General features: G+C 38.4%; 1 protein-coding gene across 28 annotated transcripts in view; it reads left to right on the plus strand.

Annotated features, from left to right (window-relative positions):
• ASCC1 (activating signal cointegrator 1 complex subunit 1) overlaps positions 1–20,233 on the plus strand; it is a 132,273-nt gene that overhangs the window by 92,169 nt on the left and 19,871 nt on the right. For all 28 annotated transcript variants that reach the window (XR_014076056.1, XR_014076055.1, XR_014076054.1 and 25 more), the window contains 2 exons: positions 7,161–7,285; positions 11,924–12,009. Coding sequence is in view for 22 of the 28 variants with exons in the window: in XM_081566910.1 (XP_081423036.1) it covers positions 7,161–7,285; positions 11,924–12,009 (211 nt within the window). In the remaining 6 variants the exon portion in view is untranslated. The remainder of the gene's footprint in view (positions 1–7,160; positions 7,286–11,923; positions 12,010–20,233) is intronic.

Consider the following 20,233-nt stretch of genomic DNA (forward strand, 5'->3'; position numbering starts at 1 on the left):
ATGTCATGTACATGTTTATTTATTATTTGTCTCCTTCCACCAGAATGTAAGCCACTCAAGGTCAGGGACTTGTTCCACTCATCTCTGTGTTCCCATCACCTATGACACACCAGCCCTTCCTGTCTCATTTGAGATCTTGTTCTGTCAATCCCCTCTCTTGCTTAAAGTTTCATCTTCCATCTCTGCTGGATAGTTTTCTTATTGTCAGTAAGCATTTTCAGCTCTTTCTCCTCATTGAAAACAAACGCAAACAACATGCCCTTGATTCTGTATCTAGTTACCAAGGCAACTAGTTTTTTCCCTTCCTTGTAAGTTTCTTGAGTTTATGTGCCCATATCCCTTCCCTATCTCTCTGGCCTCTCCCTTAGTAAGGCTTCTATTGCCAATATGCCAGTGAAACTACTCTAGCAAATAATGTTACGATTTTAAGAAATAAGTAGGCATCTTTTGCTCCTTTTCTTACTTTACTTTTCTATAGCATTGTACTATAGTGAGTATTCCTCCCTCCCCCCACCCACCTTTTGTAATTCTCCTTTCAGCCTTTCTGAAGTTTTCCTTTTCTTGTTCCTCATCCTTATTTTTTAATTTAAATTTATTTATTTTTTTAATTGAAGGATAATTGCTTTACAGAATTTTGTTGTTTTCTGTCAAACCTCAACATGAATCAGCCATAGGGATACATATACCCCCTCCTTTTTGAACCTCACTCCCGTGTCCCTTCTCATCCCACCCCTCTGGGGTGATACAGAGCCCCTGTTTGAGTTTCCTGAGCCATACAGCAAATTCCCCTTGGCTATCTGTTTTACATATGGTAAAGTAAGTTTCCTTGTTACTCTTTCCACACATCTCACCCTCTCCCCCTTCTCCCCATGTCCCTAAGTCTGTTCTCCATGTCTGTTTCTCCACTGCTGCCCTGCAAATTCTTCAGTACTGTTTTTCTAGACTTCGTATATATGCGTTAGAATATGATATTTATTGTTCTCTTTCTGACTCACTTCACTCTGTATAATAGGCTCTAGGTTCATCTACCTCATTAGAACTGACTCACATGTGTTCCTTTTTATGGCTAAGTAATATTGCATTGTGTATATGTACCACAACTTCTTTATCCATTCATCTGTTGATGGACATCTAGGTTGCTTCCATGTTCTAGCTAATGTAAATAGTGCTTCACTGAACAATGGGATACATGTGTCTTTTTCAGTTTTGGTTTCCTCAGGGTACATGCTTAGGAGTGCGATTCCTGGGTCATGTGGTGGCTTTATTCCTAGTTTTTTAAGGAATCTCTGTACCGTTTTCCATAGTGGGTGTATCAATTTAAATTCCTACCAACACTGCAAGAGTGTTCCCTTTTCACCACACCCTCTCCAGCATTTATTTTTTGTAGACTTTTTGATGATGGCCATTCAGACTGGTGTGAGGTGATATCTCATTGTAGTTTTGATTTGCATTTCTCTAATAATGAGCAATGTTGAGCATCTTTCCACGTGTTTGTTCGCCATCTGCATGTCTTCTTTGAAGAAATGTCTGTTTAGGTCTTTTTCCCCCTTTTTGATTAGATTGTTTGTTTTCCTTGTATTGAGTTGTATGAGCTGCTTGTATATTTTGGAAGTTAATCCTTTGTCAGTTGTTTCATTTGCTATTATTTTCTCCCAGTCTGAGGGTTGTCTTTTCACCTTGCTTATGGTTTCCTTTGCTGTGCAAAAGCTTTTAAGTTTAATCAGGTCCTAATTGTTTACTTTTGTTTTTATTTCCATTACTCTAGGAGGTGGGTCATAGAGGATCTTGCTTTGATTTATGTCATCAAGTGTTCTGCCTGTTTTCCTCTAAGAATTTTATAGTTTCTGGTCTTACATTTAGGTCTTTAATCCATTTTGTGTTTATCTTTGTGTATGGTGTTAGGAAGTGTTCCAATTTCATTCTTTTACATGCAGCTGTCCTGTTTTCCCAGCACCATTTATTGAAGAGAGTGTCTTTGCCCCATTGTATATTTTTGCCTACTTTGTCAAAAATAGGTACCCATAGGTACATGGGTTTATTTCTGGGCTTTCTGTCTTGTTCCATTGGTCTATATATTTCTGTTTTTGTGCCAGTACCATACTGTCTTGATGACTGTAGCTTTGTAGTATAATCTGAAGTCAGGAAGGTTGATTCCTCCAGCTCCATTCTTCTTTCTCAGGACTGCTTTGGCTATTTGGGGTCTTTAGTGTTTCCATATGAATTGTGAAATTTTTTGTTCTAGTTCTGTGAAAAATGCCATTGGTAATTTGCTAGGGATCACACTGAATCTGTAGATTGCATTTGGTAGTATAGTCATTTTCACAGTATTGATTCTTCCTACCCAGTAACATGGAATATCTCTCCATTTGTTTATGTTGTCTTTGATTTCTTTCATCAGTATCTTATAATTTTCTGTGTAGAATTCTTTTGTCTCCTTAGGTGAGTTTATTCCTAGATATTTAATTGTTTTTGTTGCAAAGGTGAATAGGATTGATTCCTTAATTTCTCTTTCTGGTTTTTCACTGTTAGTATATAGAAATGCAAGTGATTTCTGGGTATTGATTTTGTATCCTGCAACTTTGCTAAATTCACTGATTAGCTCTAGTAATTTTCCGATCATCCTTATTGATTGTCCTTGCTGGTTCCTTTCGGCCCTTTACATAGGAGTATCCCATAAGGTCTCTGTTCTTAGCTCTCTTCTTGCTCTGACTCCTCCTCACCTTGTGGTTGCATCTTTCCCACACTTTTAACTACTGTTTTTGCACTGATGACTCCCAAGTCTGTCTGTGGCCCAGATTTGAGCCTCAGGCTTGTTATTTCCATCTCTCTGCTGGACGTGTCCCACTAGATACCCAGTGCCACACATGCAGAAGTATACACACTGTTAACCCTCTCCACCACTTCCCACCTTGGTCAGTGACCCACCTGGTCATTCATTTAAGGTGTGCTCTTGAGAGTGACTCTCGGCTGCTTCCTCTCCTATAAGACTGTCGTGTCTGCGGGTCCCAGCTTCTCTCTCACAAGCTCTTTTGAGTATTAATACATAACCTTGTTTCTCTTCTCCCTGTCCCTGCCATAGTTTAGATGTTTGTTCCTTTCTCCTTTATAGTGTGGTCCTCTGAAGCCAGACTGCGTGGATTCTCATTTTGGATATGTCACGCATTAGTTGTGTGACTGTGTTCAAATTTTATAACTTCTCTGTGCCTCAGTTTCCTCATTGGTAAGATAGAGATAATTTATCATGAAGATTAAATGATTTAAGAGATACAAAGTGCTTAGAATAGTGCCTGACACATCATGTTTGTTATTATTTCTATTATTAATACCATTAGCTATTACCTAGCTATTACCTAGGTATTACCTAGCAATACCTAGCTGACCTCAGTACCTCTGGTCCCTTCCCTTCTGAAGCATTTTCCAGTCTTCCACAGTGTGAGATTCATGAATGGACATCTGACAATATCATTCCCTTTTAAAAAAATTTCCCTGGCTTCCCATTCTCCGACCAATTGCTTACATCCAGTTCATCTCTACTGTCCTTTTTCTCTCACTTGTTACAGTTATATTAAGGAATTGGTAGTTTTCAAGGTAAGCTGTGGTCTTGCATGCCTTGGCATCTTTGCACGCTATTTCTCCTGCTTGATGTGTCCTTCCTTCCGTGGTTTCATCTGCAAATCTTTAATGATCCTTCAAGACCATATTTATTTTATTTTTTAACATTCAGTTCTCAGGTTTTTTTTAATTTAAAATCTTTAATTGGCAAATAGTTGATATACAATACTGTGTAAGTTACAGGTGTACTAACATAGTGAGTCACAATTTTATACTCCATTTATAGTTATTATAAAATATTGGTTAAATTCCCCATCTTGTACAATATATTCTTTTTTTTTAAAATAAATTTATTCATTTTCATTGGAGGCTAATTACTTTACCATATTGTAGTGGTTTTGCCATACATTGACATGAATCAGCCACGGGTGTACACGTGTTCCCCATCTTGAACCCCCCTCCCACCTCCCTCCCCATCCCATCCCTCTGGGTCATCCCAGTGCACCAGCCCCGAGCACCCTGTCCCATCAGTTCTCAGTTTTTAATCAGTCAAATGCGTGAGTTAACCAATCATTGCAAGTAGTTACAGAAAGTGTAGTACAGTGGCGCTCTGGAAGATACAAGACAGATATGCTGTTGAGGAGCAGACACTCCAGTGGGGGAACAAGACAGACAAACGTGAAACATTAAGGGACTATCCTTGGGAAGGTTAAGTAGAGCCTACTTAGTGATGTAGCATTTCAGAGAAGAGCAAACTCTTTGCTCATGGATACCGAGGGGTGGTTGTGTTAGGTACTTAGACTTCGTGGAAAAGTGGGATTTTAATTGGGCTTGGAAGGATAATAAAATCTGTATAGATGGAGGGAAGGGGAAGTGGGAGTGTGGGGCCCAGGTAACAGAAGGTACAGAGGCGACAGTTGGCAAGCTGCTCAGTGGAGGAAGCCTGGTAGGAAAATGTGCATGTTGAGGAGTATGAGGATGTGAGGCCGCCCCTGCAAATGCTGTGGCAGGCGGCAGGGAGTCACGGGGTCTTCAGAGCAGGAAGTATCCTTGGGTTCTGGTATGTCCTATGTCAAACTGTACTGAGGCAAAAGGAAAACTCAATAATACTGATCCTGCCTTCATTCAGAAATGTGGTATTTTGTTCATCAGTTTTTTTGCATTAATTTTGAGTTTTAAAAATATTGTATTAAAACCTTATTTATCTCTTTTATTAAAAAAATTAGTTCTTGTGATTACTGCATTTTTTGGCACATCCTTAAATTTTGTGCCTCAGGCAAGTGTCTCACTTACCTCACCCTCTTCCCAGCCCTGTGTTGTGTTTCTGGAGGTCAGTGGTGAGGGTATGGATATTTATTTTATTATTCTTAATTATAGCTTGTTGTTGTTGTTCAGTCGCTCAGTCATATCCGACTCTTTGCGACCCCATCGACTGCAGCACGCCAGGCTCCCCTGTCCTTCCCCATCTCCCAGAGCTTGCTCATACTCATGTGCATTGAGTTGGTAATGCCGTTCAACCATCTGATCCTCTGTCATCCCCTTCTCCTCCTGCCTTCAATCTTTCCCAGCATCAGGGTCTTTCCTAATGAGTCAGCTCTTTGTATCAGGTGGCTTACTCATGTTTAAATATTTTTGGTTAGTAGACAGCATTTAATAAAAACAATTAAGATAAAGAATTTAGAATTATAAAAATATTAATTTGGAATTTTGGAGCCTGAAAAACATGAAAGGGAAAAGAATCCTTTGTGCTTCTGAGTTAATCTCTACTGGAGGATAACCCCCTCTTGCTTCAGCTTGTGAGTGCAAGCAGAAAATGGTTGTTTTGCCCACATTCTATAACTGAGGGATAGGGGTACCAGAGGCTGCTGAACTTGTGGATATAGGCATTGAGCAACTCAGCTGCTGCAACCAGAGATTCTGCCCCATGGCCTCAGGAAAACTCCCACAAATGGACCATACAAGGTGAGCTTGACCCACATCTCACATAAAACAGACCCATCCAGCCTGCTCAAAGAGAAGCCACTCACTGGGCCACAGTGTTTTACTACAGGCCATGGGCATCCCAGATGGCACAGTGGTAAAGAATTCCCCTGCCAATGCAGGAGACACAAGAGACTCAGGTTCAGTCTTTGGGTCTGGAAGATCCCCTAGAGAAAGAAATGGCAACCCACTCCGGTATTCTTGCCTGGGAAATCCCATGGACAGAGGAACCTGGTAGCCTACAGTCTGTGGGGTCGCAAAGAATTGGACACGAGTGAGCACACACACGTGGCCCAAGAAGCAGTGGAAGATTCACAAACCCCCCAAATGTCTCAGGGCTACTTGCATGTGGGAAAAAAGGTGGTGTGTGATACAAAGAGCATGACTAGTATGTACACCTAAAATGTAAAAGCTAAAAAATGTGAAATCTGTTGTTCATTAGTACACTGGTGATGAATGAAAGATTTTGAGCCAGAAAAGTCAGAGTGCAGTACAAATCTCAAAAAAAAAAAGGAAAAGTTGAAAGGAACACAGTGCTCTCTGTGCTCATTGCCAGGTGTGCTGTTCTGTCATTTGATGCAGACCTCCCTGTCAGTACCTGTGTTCAGAGAGAACTTCACCAGGCCCAGGGTGGACGTTCAGGCACAATATGTAAAAGCCACAGGCTGAACTTCACCATCAGATAAGTGGGTGGTCACATAAGATGGCTGTTTTCTGAATACTCCAACCCAGATCTGCTCCACCACACCCTTGCTGGAATAATGACTCCTTCTCAGTGGCACAACTGGCAAAATTCTTCAGAATTGAAGGGGAGATAAAAGAGTTTTTCAGACAAACAAAAAATGAAGGAGTTCATTACCACTAGACCAGCCTTATAAGAAGTGTTAAAGGGAGTTCTTTAAGCTGCTGATCAGAACACCTGAACAAAGGGAAAAATTCTTGTGCAAGAATTGTTTCTGGTGGAGGTATTGGAATGAACAGCCATCATCAAGACAGAACTCATCCACTACAGAGCCCTAGTGCTTAGAGCCAGCTGGAGTCTCTTTGGAGCATCAGTCATGGTGCCTGTGGATTTTCCTGTAGTTGTCTTCATTGGTACCACACTTCTGCCTCTTTGAACACCGATGTAGTGGCCAGGGCTGCCAGGATCTTCACAGTGCATGCTCCTTCCCAGTGAGCAAATGTCTTATTCGAGTTGTGGCAGACCTCATTTGATTCCAGCAGAAACACATCAGTCATGGTAGCTTTTGGTTCTGTGACTGGATTGACCACTAAAGCACTTTCTTTCAGGCAGCTCTCTGTTGAACCTGGCTGCTTGCACCAGATTTCCAAGATGATAAACTTCCATGTTCCTTGAAGACCATGGTTAAGCCTCCTTGTGAAAACCTGGCCCCTCCAGATACAGTTGGTCACTCCCTTAACACTCACCATGATGTTCTGCAGTTGTTTCCAGGTCTGTTATCCACACAAAGCTGTGCGTTTCATGATGGTGGGGACTGTAGCCTCTTCTTTTGAGGGCCTTGTGCAGTAATCGGCTCAGAGCAGATGCTCCATAAATGTTGTTGAATTTGTAATCAGAGTTTAGGAGTTTACTAAGGTTTCTGTGCTTCTTTATTCAATTTCCCCAGGCTGCAGGAATTGGTTAATCGAGTGCTGGAACGTTTTCAGGCATCTGGACTAATAGTGAAAGAGTGGAATAGTGTGAAACTCCATGCTACAGTCATGAATACTCTGTTCAGGAAAGACCCCAATGGTAAGTGCCCCATAGAACCACAGCACAGTTTGTGACCAGCAAGGTCTAATGATATCCCTGGGGTTTGAAGAGAATGGGCTATCAAAGGATCGCTGACATATCTTCTTTTTTATATCCATTATCTTGTTTTGATAAGTACAATGGAAGTGGGCAGGGACATATTGTGCATGGGACTATATAGCTTCTCAAATCTTATACTCTTCTTGCACATAGGGTTGCTAGATGTAGCAAATAAAAATGCAGGATTCCTAAGTAAATTTTAGGTGGACAGCAAATAATTGTTTTTAGTGTAAGTATGTCCCAAGAAATGCATGGCAGCTTTTTTTTTTTTTTTTAAACTAATAAAAGTAAGTGTTAGAGCAGTGATTCTCAACTAGGGGTAGTTTTGTCCTCCCAGAGGACATTTGGATTCTCTGGAGATACTTTGGTTGTCACAGTTAGGGAGATGGGAGTAGGTTGCTGCTGGCATCTAATGCATAGCGGTCAGGGGTGCTGCTTATCCCTCTACAATGCACAGGACAAGCCCCTCATAATGAATTTTTCAGCCCTGAATGTCAGTAGCACCAAGGTTGAGAAACTTTGTGTTAATGTTTTTTTTCCCCTCCTGAATCTAAAAGCCTTCATACAAAAATGCCTTGTTTTAACCCTTTATTTGGGATAATAATCTGCATTTTAAAAAGGATTATTTTTCTTCCCATCCCCACCTGCCAAGTGAAAGCTGTCTAGCACATTCAGCATCTGTTTGAACAGAAGCGACAAATTCAAGTTATGTGCAGCTTCTTCTTTAAAGCCTGTTTTTCAAAATATACCACCACCAAAACCCCATATTAAGGTTTTATTACCTTTGTTAGGACTGACCTTGGTTTTAGAAAGTCTTCATTGGAAGAGTACTTCATTAGGACTCCATTAGAACCCATGAACTATTTAAGATTTATAGTTTAGGACAGTTTTTGTATCCCTTTTTGCCAAAGTACATCTTTTAATTTCTCTCAGATACATACCAGAGATCTCAACTGTAAGCTGGTTTGGTTTGATTAGAGCCATTGTAGGACTGAGAGAGATGTAGCTATCCAATTCTTAGTTCTAGTGTTACTGTTTTTTTGATGCTAGATTGTATTTTAAGACTTTTTAAAATAAATAGTTGTCTTTAAATCTTAGTTCAGAGCTCTTACAACTATTTCATGCCCCATTATTACCTAACCTCTTAACATAAAAGGTTTGAATTATATAGGAATCTGTTTCTTTTAAATTGTGTGGATCCAGATGTATACTCAGTTGGCACCAGAGCTTCATATAGGAAAATATTGTGTGTTGACAGTCTAGTTATCCTTTCCTACTGACAGATATTTTAAATGTAACAGCTTTATTGAGATATAATTCATCCATTTAAAGTATATAATTCAGTAATTTTTAGTATAGTGAGTTATGCAGCCTTTACCACAGTACATTTTAGAACATTTTCATCACCCCAGAAAGAAACTCTCTAGTTACTAGTTGTGACTCCCCATTTTCCCCTTACTGTTCAGTCCTTGGCACCACCAGTCTACTTTCTGTACAGTGAATTTGCCTTTTCTGCATATTTCACATAAATATTGATAGAATCATGCAATATGTGATCTTCTGTGACTGTTTCTTTGACTTAGCATAATGTTTATAAGGTTCATCCATAATACAGTGTCATTCCTTTTTATTACCAAATAATAACCCATTGTATTGGACATCCACATTTTATTTATCCATTCAGCAGTTGATGGACATTTGTGTTGTTTCCACTTTGGGGCTGTTATGAATAATGCTGCTGTAAACATTTATGTGTGTATTTTTAATGTGAGCTTATGTTTTCATTTCTGTGAAGTAAATACTTAAGAGTGAAATTGCAGAGTCATGATTAATGCAAAGTTGTAACTTTTTGAGTAACTGCCAGACTATTTTCCACAGTGGCTGTACCATTTTACATTCCCACAAGCAGTACAGTAGCCCCCCCTTATCTGCAGGAGATACATTCCAAGATCCCCAGTGGATACCTGAAACCATATACCAGACATCCTATATTTTTCCTATGCATGAATACCTGTGATAAAGTTTAATTTATAAATTAGGTGCAGTAGGAGATTAACAACTAGTGGTAAAATAGAAGAATTAAACAATATATTATAATAAAAATTATGTGAATGTTATCTACCTCTCTCAGAATTTCTTATTGTACAAATTTAATGCCTTTTTCATTTTCACTAAGCACTTACCATGCACCATGATCGTAACTTTTGCAGTTTGAGGTGTGACAGCAAAACTAGTTATGAATTTGCCTGGTGGGCTACAGTCCATGGGGTTGCAAAGAGTCGGACACGACTGAGTGACTTCACTTTCACTTCACTTTTCCTTCATCCCAATTTCATTGATAGGTTTGTTCTTACTGTAGATCTTAGCAAACTTTAACTAGGATTTTTTTCTTTCCTTATTAAGTCACGAACTTTCACCTTTTCACTTAAAGAAAGCACTTTATGGCTTCTCTTTGGCATATCCAAATTGCTAGCATCACTATTCTTGCTTTTTGAGGCTGTGATTAAATAAAGTAAGGGTGACTTGAACACAAGCAGTGCAATACCTTGGCAGTCATTATGATAACTGAGAGAATGGGATATGTTGGACAAAGGGATGATACTTCCTGGGTGGGATGGATCACACTGCTCAGAATAGTGCATGATTAAAATCTTAGAAATTGTTTATTTCTGGAATTTTCCATTTAATGTTTTCTGACCTTAGTTGATTGTGGGTAACTGAAAAGGTGGAAAGAAGAACCACGAATAAGAAGGGATGGCAGTACATGAGGGCTTCAATTTCTCTACATCTTTACCTGCACTTATTATCTGTCTTTTTTGTTATTGCCATCATCTTGAGTGTGAAGTGGTATCTCATTGTGGTTTTGATCTACATTCCCCTCATGGCTAATGCTATTTACTTATAGATTTTGAACCTGTTAGTAAACATTTCAATCTCCAGATTTCATTACTGCTTTTTTAAGTTGACATTTACCTAGTATGAATTTTGCTTTATAAAGTTTCACGTTTTCTTTTAACAGGGGACCTATTTTTAAGTTGTGAAGTATACATGGGATTGGGCTCTTTATAAGTGAATAGTTCTCATTAGAGAAGTAGTCCTGTAGTTACCCAGGTATAATTCCAATGGACTTTCTAAAATATATTATCTTCCTGGGGTTAGCTCTTTGAATATATTTTATCAGTTCTGATGTGGCAGTCTCCATAGTTATATATAATAAAAGAGTATACTCAAAAGTAGAAATACAGATACAGATACCAAATGTCCGTTGGTGGGCAGGAAAGAGTTGGTATTGTCAGAAAATATTCTGAGAGTTAAATAATTCTTGAAGATGTTTTGAATTTTATATACCCTGGATACTTCTCTGTCTTGTATTTTCTTTTGAAAAGGCTGTTGAATACATTATTTTACTTTTTCATAATAGTTATCCTTTCCTTTGATACCCATTTTTTTTCTGCTGTATTTGAAGGACATCTTTTGGGATAAGCAAGCTAAATTAATACAAGGAGTTAGAGCACAGCTTTGATGAGGCTAAGGTCATAGATCTGCAGATTTCTGTGTAGAATGTAAGGATGCAACTGGAGAGGTTTTTCTCATTTCAGAAGAGTTCTTAAATCAACCCAGAGCATGATTTATCAGCGTTTTTGACTAGTTAATGGGTGAACTTTTATGTATTTTTATGTATTTAAAAATGTGTACAGCTTATAAGCAATCTTGGGTTTTAGACTGCAGGGAATCTTTGGAAATCACCCACTCTTAACTTCTAACTTTGTAAATGAGGAACTGAAGAGACATAATTTGCCTAAGAATATGGTTTGTTATGTAGTTTATGTACAGTGAGTACTTGGACAATGTTGAATGAATAAATACATACCGAATGAGCTGATGACAGAGCTGAGACTAGTCTCTTGACTATAACCTGATGTTCTCCCCTCCATGTTATGTGACTTTCCAGGCTTCCCTCATAGCTCAGTTGGTAAAAATCCACCTGCAATCCAGGAGACCCCGGTTCTATTCCTGGGTTGGGAAGATCCTCTGGAGAAGGGATAGGCTACCCACTCCAGTATTTTGAGGCTACCCTTGTGGCTCAGCTGGTAAAGAATCCGCCTGTAGTGCAGGAGACTGGGATTCGATCCCTGGGTTGGGAACATCCCCTGGAGAAGGGAAGGGCTACCCACTCCAGTATTCTGGCCTGGAGAATTCCATGGACAGTCCATGGGGTTGCAAAGAGTCAGACATGACTGAGCAACTTTCAATTCACTTCACTTCACTTGTGGCTCAGCTGGTAAAGAATCTGCCTGCAATGTGGGAGATCTGGGTTTGATCCCTGGGTTGGGAAGATCCCCTGGAGAAGGGAAAGGCTACCCACTCCAGTATTCTGGCCTAGAGAATTCCATGGACTGTATAGACCATGGACTCGCAGAGAGTTGGACACGACTGAGCGACTTTCACTTTTTCACTATGTTACTTTCTAGGTAGTACATGAAGATCTTGCTAGTTGTCCCTATAGAAATCCAAGAGAAAATAGACAACTCAATAACCCAAGCTTCTGTTCTAACACTGTCTTTGGAATATTTACAGCTGAAGGCAGGTACAATCTCTACACAGCGGATGGCAAATATATCTTCAAGGAAAGAGAATCATTTGATGGCCGAAACATTTTAAAGGTCAGTACAAATCTGAGTGAATTGGAAATCCTTTGGCATGTGTCCTAAAATAAGGGAGGACAATAAGTTTTCCTTTTAACAGTAAAGTATATGTTTCTTATACTTCCCATGAGGATTACTGACTGAAAGGACTGTTAAATTTTTTTTCATTGTCCCAAAAGAGAAATCTTTTTGACTTGTTAAGGCTGTTGGTGTCTCTTAGAGTACTTAAAGTTGATGATTTAAGAAACAACTATACTATTTGGATCCATAGGAATAAGTTGATTTTAACTTTGTGAGTCTTACTCAAGTATTTTACCCTTGAAGGACTGAGTGTGCATTTTTTTTTCAGTGTAGAAGGATTGTCTTCTTCTAGTAGATTTTTCTTTTCACCCACAGAGTCACTCTGTAGAGTTCCTGTGTAATCTATTTTTACTCAGGAACAGCCCATGTGCTAAAAAGTAGGTGGTCCATTTCTGACTGTTGAGGATTTGCTTCTGAGTGTTAAATTAACCTATGAAATTTAAATGCAAAGGGTTCTTCAGGATTGCATTTATCTTTCTCCCACAGACCACATTCTGTAACATCCACAGTTTATGCCCTCTCTGTCAGGTTAACATGCCGTTGTGCCTCTGGGAAAAGGGAAACATAAGTTGATACCAAAGGAAAGATTTTTGATTCTTCATTTTACTTGTTCTATAATGGTTTGGGTCATGTATTTTCAAGGCCATGGGTGTTTTTTGGAGCTGGGAGGGAGAGGATGTAAATAGTAAAACTTCAGAGCAAGCTCTAGCTTTAGAAATGTTTTTTCTTTTTCCTCCATTCCTTTATCTTGTCACTTGACAGATTTCTTGGCAAATGCCTAATGTGACCCCATTGCCTCTAATTAATGACATCACTCTTCAGCAGCTGCAAGCTTCTCTTTGCAGAGCCTAGCAGAGCAATGGCAGCATTCTCTTTAGGCAGGCATTCCAGCTCCCACATTACAGAGCTTTGTTGATTCCTTCCTTCCTTGATACTTTCCTCTCTTTGAATAGTTTTTTTTGTTTGTTTTCTTCTAAAATCTTTAATCTAAATATATTGGTTTTACCATACATTGACATAGTTTTATTTTCAAAGTAGTTGTGGTAGCTTCAGTTTGAGTGGCAAGTGGCTAATGAATTCAGTTGCAGTTAACTTTTTTCCCAGGCCGCAGCTTTATTGTGATATGAATCTCTTTCCTCCTCTAGTTCATTTCCTGAGGCTTTAAAAATAATAGCGTTAATTATTTTGCTTTTTTTTTGTTACCGTTAATTTGATAAAGAAAGAAGCTAGATGAAGGGGAAAGAAATCTGTTGGAATGACTCAAGCCAACTTGGTTCCTTTGAAATTAGAATGAAAGCCCAAAAGGTATACTGATACAAGTTGAGGGTGAGGTGCTTTAACGTCTGTAAGACGGAGGTAACCACAGGTAGCCTGAGAAGTGGCTGTATGAACAGTATGGGTCTCTTGTTTGTTATTTAACTTCTCTTATTCTGGAAAGTCAGTTTTCCATTTAAAGATGCTTGACTTGGCAATCTTTCTAACCCACCCCAATGATAACATGGACATAGCTCCCTCTAGTGTTGACAAAGCTTGCTGTAATAGTTGGACCCTTACTGTTTAATGCCTAATTGGAGTTTTAGAACTAGGCCCAGCTAGGTTCTTGCAAACTATTTAGTCCAGTTGTCATTTTACTCTCTAAGGGTGCAAGATCCAATATGGTTAAAGTGACTTGCCAAAGGTTACTGCTAGATAGTAGCAGAGTTTGAATCAGAAAAAAAGATTTAAAACTCACGAATTAGCTTTTCTACTTTCTTCATAAAGATGCTCAGTGTTTAGGCAGAGATCAGTAGATACTTGAAATTGGGCCTCTCTGTTTGAAATATGATAATATCTGACTGGACATAAATGTTGGCGCAGTGGGTGTACCAGTTTGTCTAAAACTGGCTAATTAAGAATTAGGCTTTTGAGGTGAATGTAATACTAACACCAACAGAAATATTGACTATGTGCTATCTGTCAGACCATGGGCTCTGCAGATAAAACAGTCATTATGATACAGTCCCTACCTTACAGGAGCTTCCTATCTCTGAGAGGTACAGCAGATTAATAGATAATTACAGTATAAAATGATGGGAGCAGCTTATGAGATGGAGGAAGAGAAGTACCTTTGAACACAGGTAGTTATAACAAAATATCTTTTGATAGAACCTCCAACATATTACTTTTTAATCATTAGTTCCAGAAAATACAATCTTTCACTTATATTTAATCAAAGGAATTAACCTTTCTTTGAGAATAAAGAAAAATGTAGCATCCAACACTAATTCCCCAGACATACAAGAGGTAATAGCTATATTTATAAAGTAGCTATAGCAGCGCACTTTTTTGGAATTACAAGTCTTTCTCAATTAGAACATGAAAACACACGGCCCCTGAATCCCTTGCAAAAAAAAAAAAACAAGCAAGAGATTAAAAAAACCCGATGGATTATATATGTCGTTTTTGTACCAGATATAATTATTATGTTCAAGAAGGAAAAAAAAATCACTTTCACTAACAAGATAGGAACTGACTTGGAGTAAACAGAAAGGTTAACAGCTTTGGTTGTTAAGGAGCCCAAGTATATGTGTGCAGCATATTAACAGCTACACAGGTCAAGGATCTGGAATGCTGGTGATGGGAAGCAGCCTTGGAAAAAAATCAACTTCATCTGCTATTCAAAGAGAAACAAAACGAGAATGCAAGTCATTGCTCATTGCTGTAAGAATTTAATGAGTAACAGCCAATTGCTATTCTACTCCATGAAGAGAATTGGTCCTTTTGACTCAATGTAATATTATGTGTTCTGGATGCCTTAATAAGAAAAAAAAGGGTCTCCAATGATTTTTGGAGGTAGAAGCCATGTTTTTCTTTTGTATAGCTCTTTTGAGAATTCTTGCAGCTATTACAGACTAGTATCTGATTATTCCTAGTTAAAATAAGAATTTTATTATTCTAAGAAGGACTTTGAAAGAAGAACTGACAACTAGAGAATCATTCCCTTGTGTTTTTCAAACCAGAAAAGCAATGTATTTAGTAATTTTTTTTGGTAGTTTTTTTGGTAGTTTTTTATGGAAGTTTTTTATGGAAGACTGACAGATAGCTCTGAAAGGAGGATGTACTTGCGAGTGAAGACGACCTCGGCCTCATTAATAGGATAGTGTCCTGTCAGAGTTTCCATTTCTCATCTCAGAGATAGGAGCAAAGATGTGGTTTGTTTATCTGTAACGCGGTGATAAGCTTGTAAATGGAGAAATCATGCTGACCTAAAAACAATCTGCCAGGAAATAACTGCTCCCTCACTAGCTAGAAGTAGGATGGTCATTGACTGCCAGCTTCTGGAGGGAGAAGTGGTCTTAATGGCAGTCTTGTTTGGGGGACCTATGAAATGCCCGTATGCAGTTGAATCAGTATTCCAAGACTATGCTCTCAGCAGATTTGAATAGGGGTGCAATAGTAACTGTTTAAAAGCATAGCTTCTAATTGCAAGGTGAAGAGGAGACATTAGAGCCCTAGGTTGTACTCTCCACAGATGATTTGGTACAAATAAAACCACAGTAATATATTTGGGAAGGAATAGAAAGTGCTGGAGAAGGAAATGGCAACCCACTCCAGTATTCTTGCCTGGAGAGTCCCATGGACAGAGGAGCCTGGTGGGCTGCTGTCCATGGGGTCGCACAGAGTCGGACACGACTGAAGCAACTTAGCATGCATGCATGCATGCATTGGAGAAGGAAATGGCAACCCACTCCACTGTTCTTGCCTGGAGAATCGCAGGGATGGGGGAGCCTGGTGGGCTGCTGTCTATGGGGTCGCACAGGGTTGGACACGACTAAAGCGGCTTAGCAGCAGCAGCAGAAAGTACTGTAGGTCCAAAAGCAAAGGACGGAAGTGCCATTTCTTTAGATACTAAAAAATCCTGGAGCATATAAACAAAGTAAAAAGGACATGTGTTTCCATTTTTTATATAAGAATATTTAAATTTAGAGAAAGAGGGAATTGGCAGTATTTTACTATATTAATATTTAATAGTACTTTACCTGGGAATATGTTTTAAATCTAGCTAGCTACATTGAGAATTTTCTTGAAAGATGTAAATAAGAGTGACTCAAGTATTTCATTCAGTTTTGCTCTTTTTCCATCTCTGGCTCTTAAAGTATTTAAGAGGAGAATGAATACATTTAAATGAGAGCTTTATTTAGTTTTTTTACTTAAGGAAGTTTCTATAAGGAAGATGTTTAAAAATGCATGCTATTTATTCTCTTGGTAAAAATGCATAAACATATGTGTACTTTTAAATAATCATAAAGTGAACAATGTAACTACTACCAAGGTCAAAAAGCAGAATGTGCCTCACATGCCCCTCCCTGGCCAACTCTGTGGTCTGTTTGTCCTAAGGTAAGGAAGGCACAATTAAGTTCCTAAACACTGTTAGTGAAGAGGTTTGTTTTCAATGATTACTTTGTTTCGGAGTATTAGAAGAATATTGAGAAGAGGAATTCATTTTTATTCTTTCAAGGGAAGAGAGATTAGATTGAGAACTCGGTCATGATTTTTTTAAGGATATATTAATGACTACAAAGGAAGACAAGCATTTAGAAAGTATATTATTTCTGAGGAAAAAAATATTGTGTTTTTTTATTATCCAATTCAATACTAAGCCATATTACGTACTGTTCTTGAAAATTACTTCTTAGTCTTGTGGTTCTTCTTTAGAACTTTTTCCTCAAACTTACCTTTTTCAGAAAGCCTGTCCTTGAAAATCTATCACTAAATGTTTCATTGCACTATTACATCAGTATTAATAACAGCAAATTGAATGTAGAAAGAAGTTGCTATCTCTCATTACCACCACAGCTATGGTGTCATTTTTGCTACCTGATATTTCTGTGACTTGAAATTTTAATTTTATTTAAGAAAATCACTAAGCAGATGCCACTTTCTCTTTATGCTGTTCATGCTTATACACCATGGACACTTAACTAAATTCACTGTGCTTGGACATACTAATATTTTGTAATAGCTTTTATCAATAGCATTGAAAGCAATCACATCGTTCTTGACAATCATATAAAATAGGCAGCTTGTTAGAGGAACAAGTGTACAACTTTCTGAAGAATTTCACTTGGAAAATAAAAACGAGATGCTGTGGGAGAGGTTTCTGTCAGAAGAGAGTTCATAGAAATAACATACATACCCACATGTGTATATATTCAATTAAGGTTTAGAAAATAATGTTAAGGAAATCTCTGACAATATGGAGAGAGACAGAAAATATGAGGGAAAAAATCTGATGAAGAGGATCCTCAAACAGTGCAAAAATTAACTGTTAGGATTCTTAAGGAGAGAAAATAGACCTTGAAGTCTTGAAGTTGGATGAAAGAGCCCCAGGACTGGTCGTGTTTCCAAGGACTTGGCAATAGTAAAGAAAAAAAAGAAAAAAAAAAACTCTCTGGAAGAAAGTCCCATCACTCTGCCTAAAAATATTTTTCCGAAGAATTTTTGCCCCCCAAATGGCCAACACACAAATAACCAGGCATATGAGGAAATTACCCACCATGAGCAAACAGACATCCAAAACTCATAGACATGAAATACTAGAATTATCATCAGACTTTGGCTAAAAATAACTTTTTATCTAATCAGGTAATTGGAAACTATTGCAAAGAAAAAGTGACGTAGCAGTTTTGGAAAAGAACCAAGTAGAAATACTAGAACTGTGAAATGCTAGAACTATGATACTAGAACTATGAAACTGTATAAGTGAACTTAAGAGCTCAGTGGATGGATTTGGCAGCAAATTAGATACGGCTGCAGAGGGAAATGCAGAAGGCAATGGCACCCCACTCCAGTACTCTTGCCTGGAAAATCCCATGGATGGAGGAGCCTGGTAGGCTTCAGTCCATGGGGTCGCTACGAGTCAGACATGACTGAGCGATTTCACTTTCACTTTTCACTTTCATGCATTGGAAAAGGAAATGGCAACCCACTCCAGTGTTCTTGCCTGGAGAATCCCAGGGACGGTGGAGCCTGGTGGACTGCCGTCTATGGGGTCGCACAGAGTTGGACACGACTGAAGCGACTTAGCAGCAGCAGCAGAGGGAAATAGTGACCTAGAAATTATATCAGAAAATGTGATCCAGTGTGTTACATTTGCAGAGAGGAAAAGTAAAAATTACAGATAAGAGAAAAAAAAGAGGCATATAGGAGAGAATGAGAAGATCTAACACACATTTAATTTGAATCCCAGAAGGAGAGGAGAGAGAGAATGGGCCAAAGCTGATGAAAGACATCAACCTACAGATTAAAGAAGCCAAGTGAATTCCAGTTTTGTTGAGTGAGCTTATATTGAACTTTTCTTTCCTACAACTTGTGACTGAATCATGGACAACATTAACTAAACTACTTAGACCCCAGCACTTTTTAAATTGAATGTCCAGAATTCGTTGGCAGTATCCACATTACAAAGGACAAAAACCAGGAAATCAACAGAAGAATGCTTTGATTAAAGTTATTTTTTAAAAAAAAAATAGGATAAAAGGTATCCAGGAATTCTCTTTACAGTTTTTGTAACTTTCTGCAAGACTGAAACTTCCTTGATATACAAAATTTTTTAAACTAAAAAAAATAGCAAGGAAAGACAGAAGGGAAATAGCACACTACCATTTGTTATAGTTGTGTTATTTTTTTTAAGAAAATTTGTTGAAGTCTTTCTTGTGTTTTGTTCCAGCATTTAGGATAGATGCAGCTTTTATTAATTCTTGATCTTAACACAAAATTTGGCCCGTTTGATTTCACAGGGTATTAGAATTTAATGTAAGAAACAGCTTCCTGATTAGGATGTTTCATATTGAGCAAGCTACTAATAAGGTAGTGAAAGTGAAAGATGCAACTTTCACTAAAATGTTTTTTGTTTGTTTTATTTAAGAAAATAGTGTATATCTCTATAAAGCCATTCTTCCCACCAGCATCCCTTTCAGGCTATTTGCTATTTAATTCCATGAAACCTATCTGTCAGCTCTATCATTACACTGAAACAACAGTATAAAAAAGTCACCAACAGCCCCCATTTGTCCTGTGCCTTGACCTACTTTTATTTTTTCGCAGTAACCACATTGAGAGTTTTAAGCCCTTTTCTCTTTCAAATGTTCTCTTCTCTTGGCTTCACTGGCAATTGGTTCTGCTAGTTTTTTCCCTTTTTCTGGATCTGCCTTTTTTTTGTTTTTGTTTTTAAATTCATTGGCTTATATGGCTAGTTTCTGAAGTTTTGTCGTTAACTCTCTTTTTCTTTTACTGCAGTCTTGTTCTATCCAAATCCTACTCATTCTTCAAAATCCTGTACAGATGTTACCTCCTCTATAATGGTGAGGACCATCCCAGTCAGTGGCATGCTTCTGCCTCTCAGTGCCTTCCCTCCTACCCTTATTTTGTGCAGAGACTGGTCAGTGCTTAGCCGTGTCTCTTGTGCTGGCAAGCATTCAGGAAGCTAAAACTGTTTTCTATAGAGATTAGAAATCTATAAATTTCTGTTGATTTTTCTTTTCAAAAAAGAAAAAAAAAAAAGGTTTTGTTTGATGAAGGGGGTGTTTTTTGCCCCATACTTGAAATTGTAAAGTCTCAGGAGTCAGCGAGCTATGGTCTAAGGACCAAATTTGGCCTGTTACCTGTTTTGTTGTGTGGCCCTCAAACTATGAATAGTGTTTTTATTTTTTTAATGGTTGAAAAAAACTAAAAGAATATTTCATAACATGTAAAAATTATATGAAATTCTAATATCAGGATCTCTGAGTAAAATTTTATTGGAGCACAGCAATCTTCCTTTATTTATCCACTGACTGTGTTTGTGCCAGAGTGCCATAGTTAAGTAGTTGTGACGACAGAGTATGGCTATTTGATCCTTTGTATGTATGTTTATACATGTATGGGGCTTCCCAGGTGGATCAGTGGTAAAGAATCTGCCTACAATGCAGAGGTTTGGATTTGATCCCTGGATCTGGAAGATTCCCTGGAGAAGGAAGTAGCAACCCACTCTAGTATTCTCGCCTGGGAAATCCCATGGACAGAGGAGTCTGGGGGGGCTACATAGTCCATAGGGTTGCAAAAGAGTCATACATGACTTAGCGAGTAAACAGCAGCAACTTGATCCTTTATGGAAAAAGTTTGCTGACCCCCGTCTTAAAGG

This window comes from Giraffa tippelskirchi, chromosome 2 (genome assembly GCF_054371585.1).
Source record: "Giraffa tippelskirchi isolate mGirTip1 chromosome 2, T2T-mGirTip1v1.2.pri, whole genome shotgun sequence".
Lineage (NCBI taxonomy): Eukaryota > Metazoa > Chordata > Mammalia > Artiodactyla > Giraffidae > Giraffa > Giraffa tippelskirchi.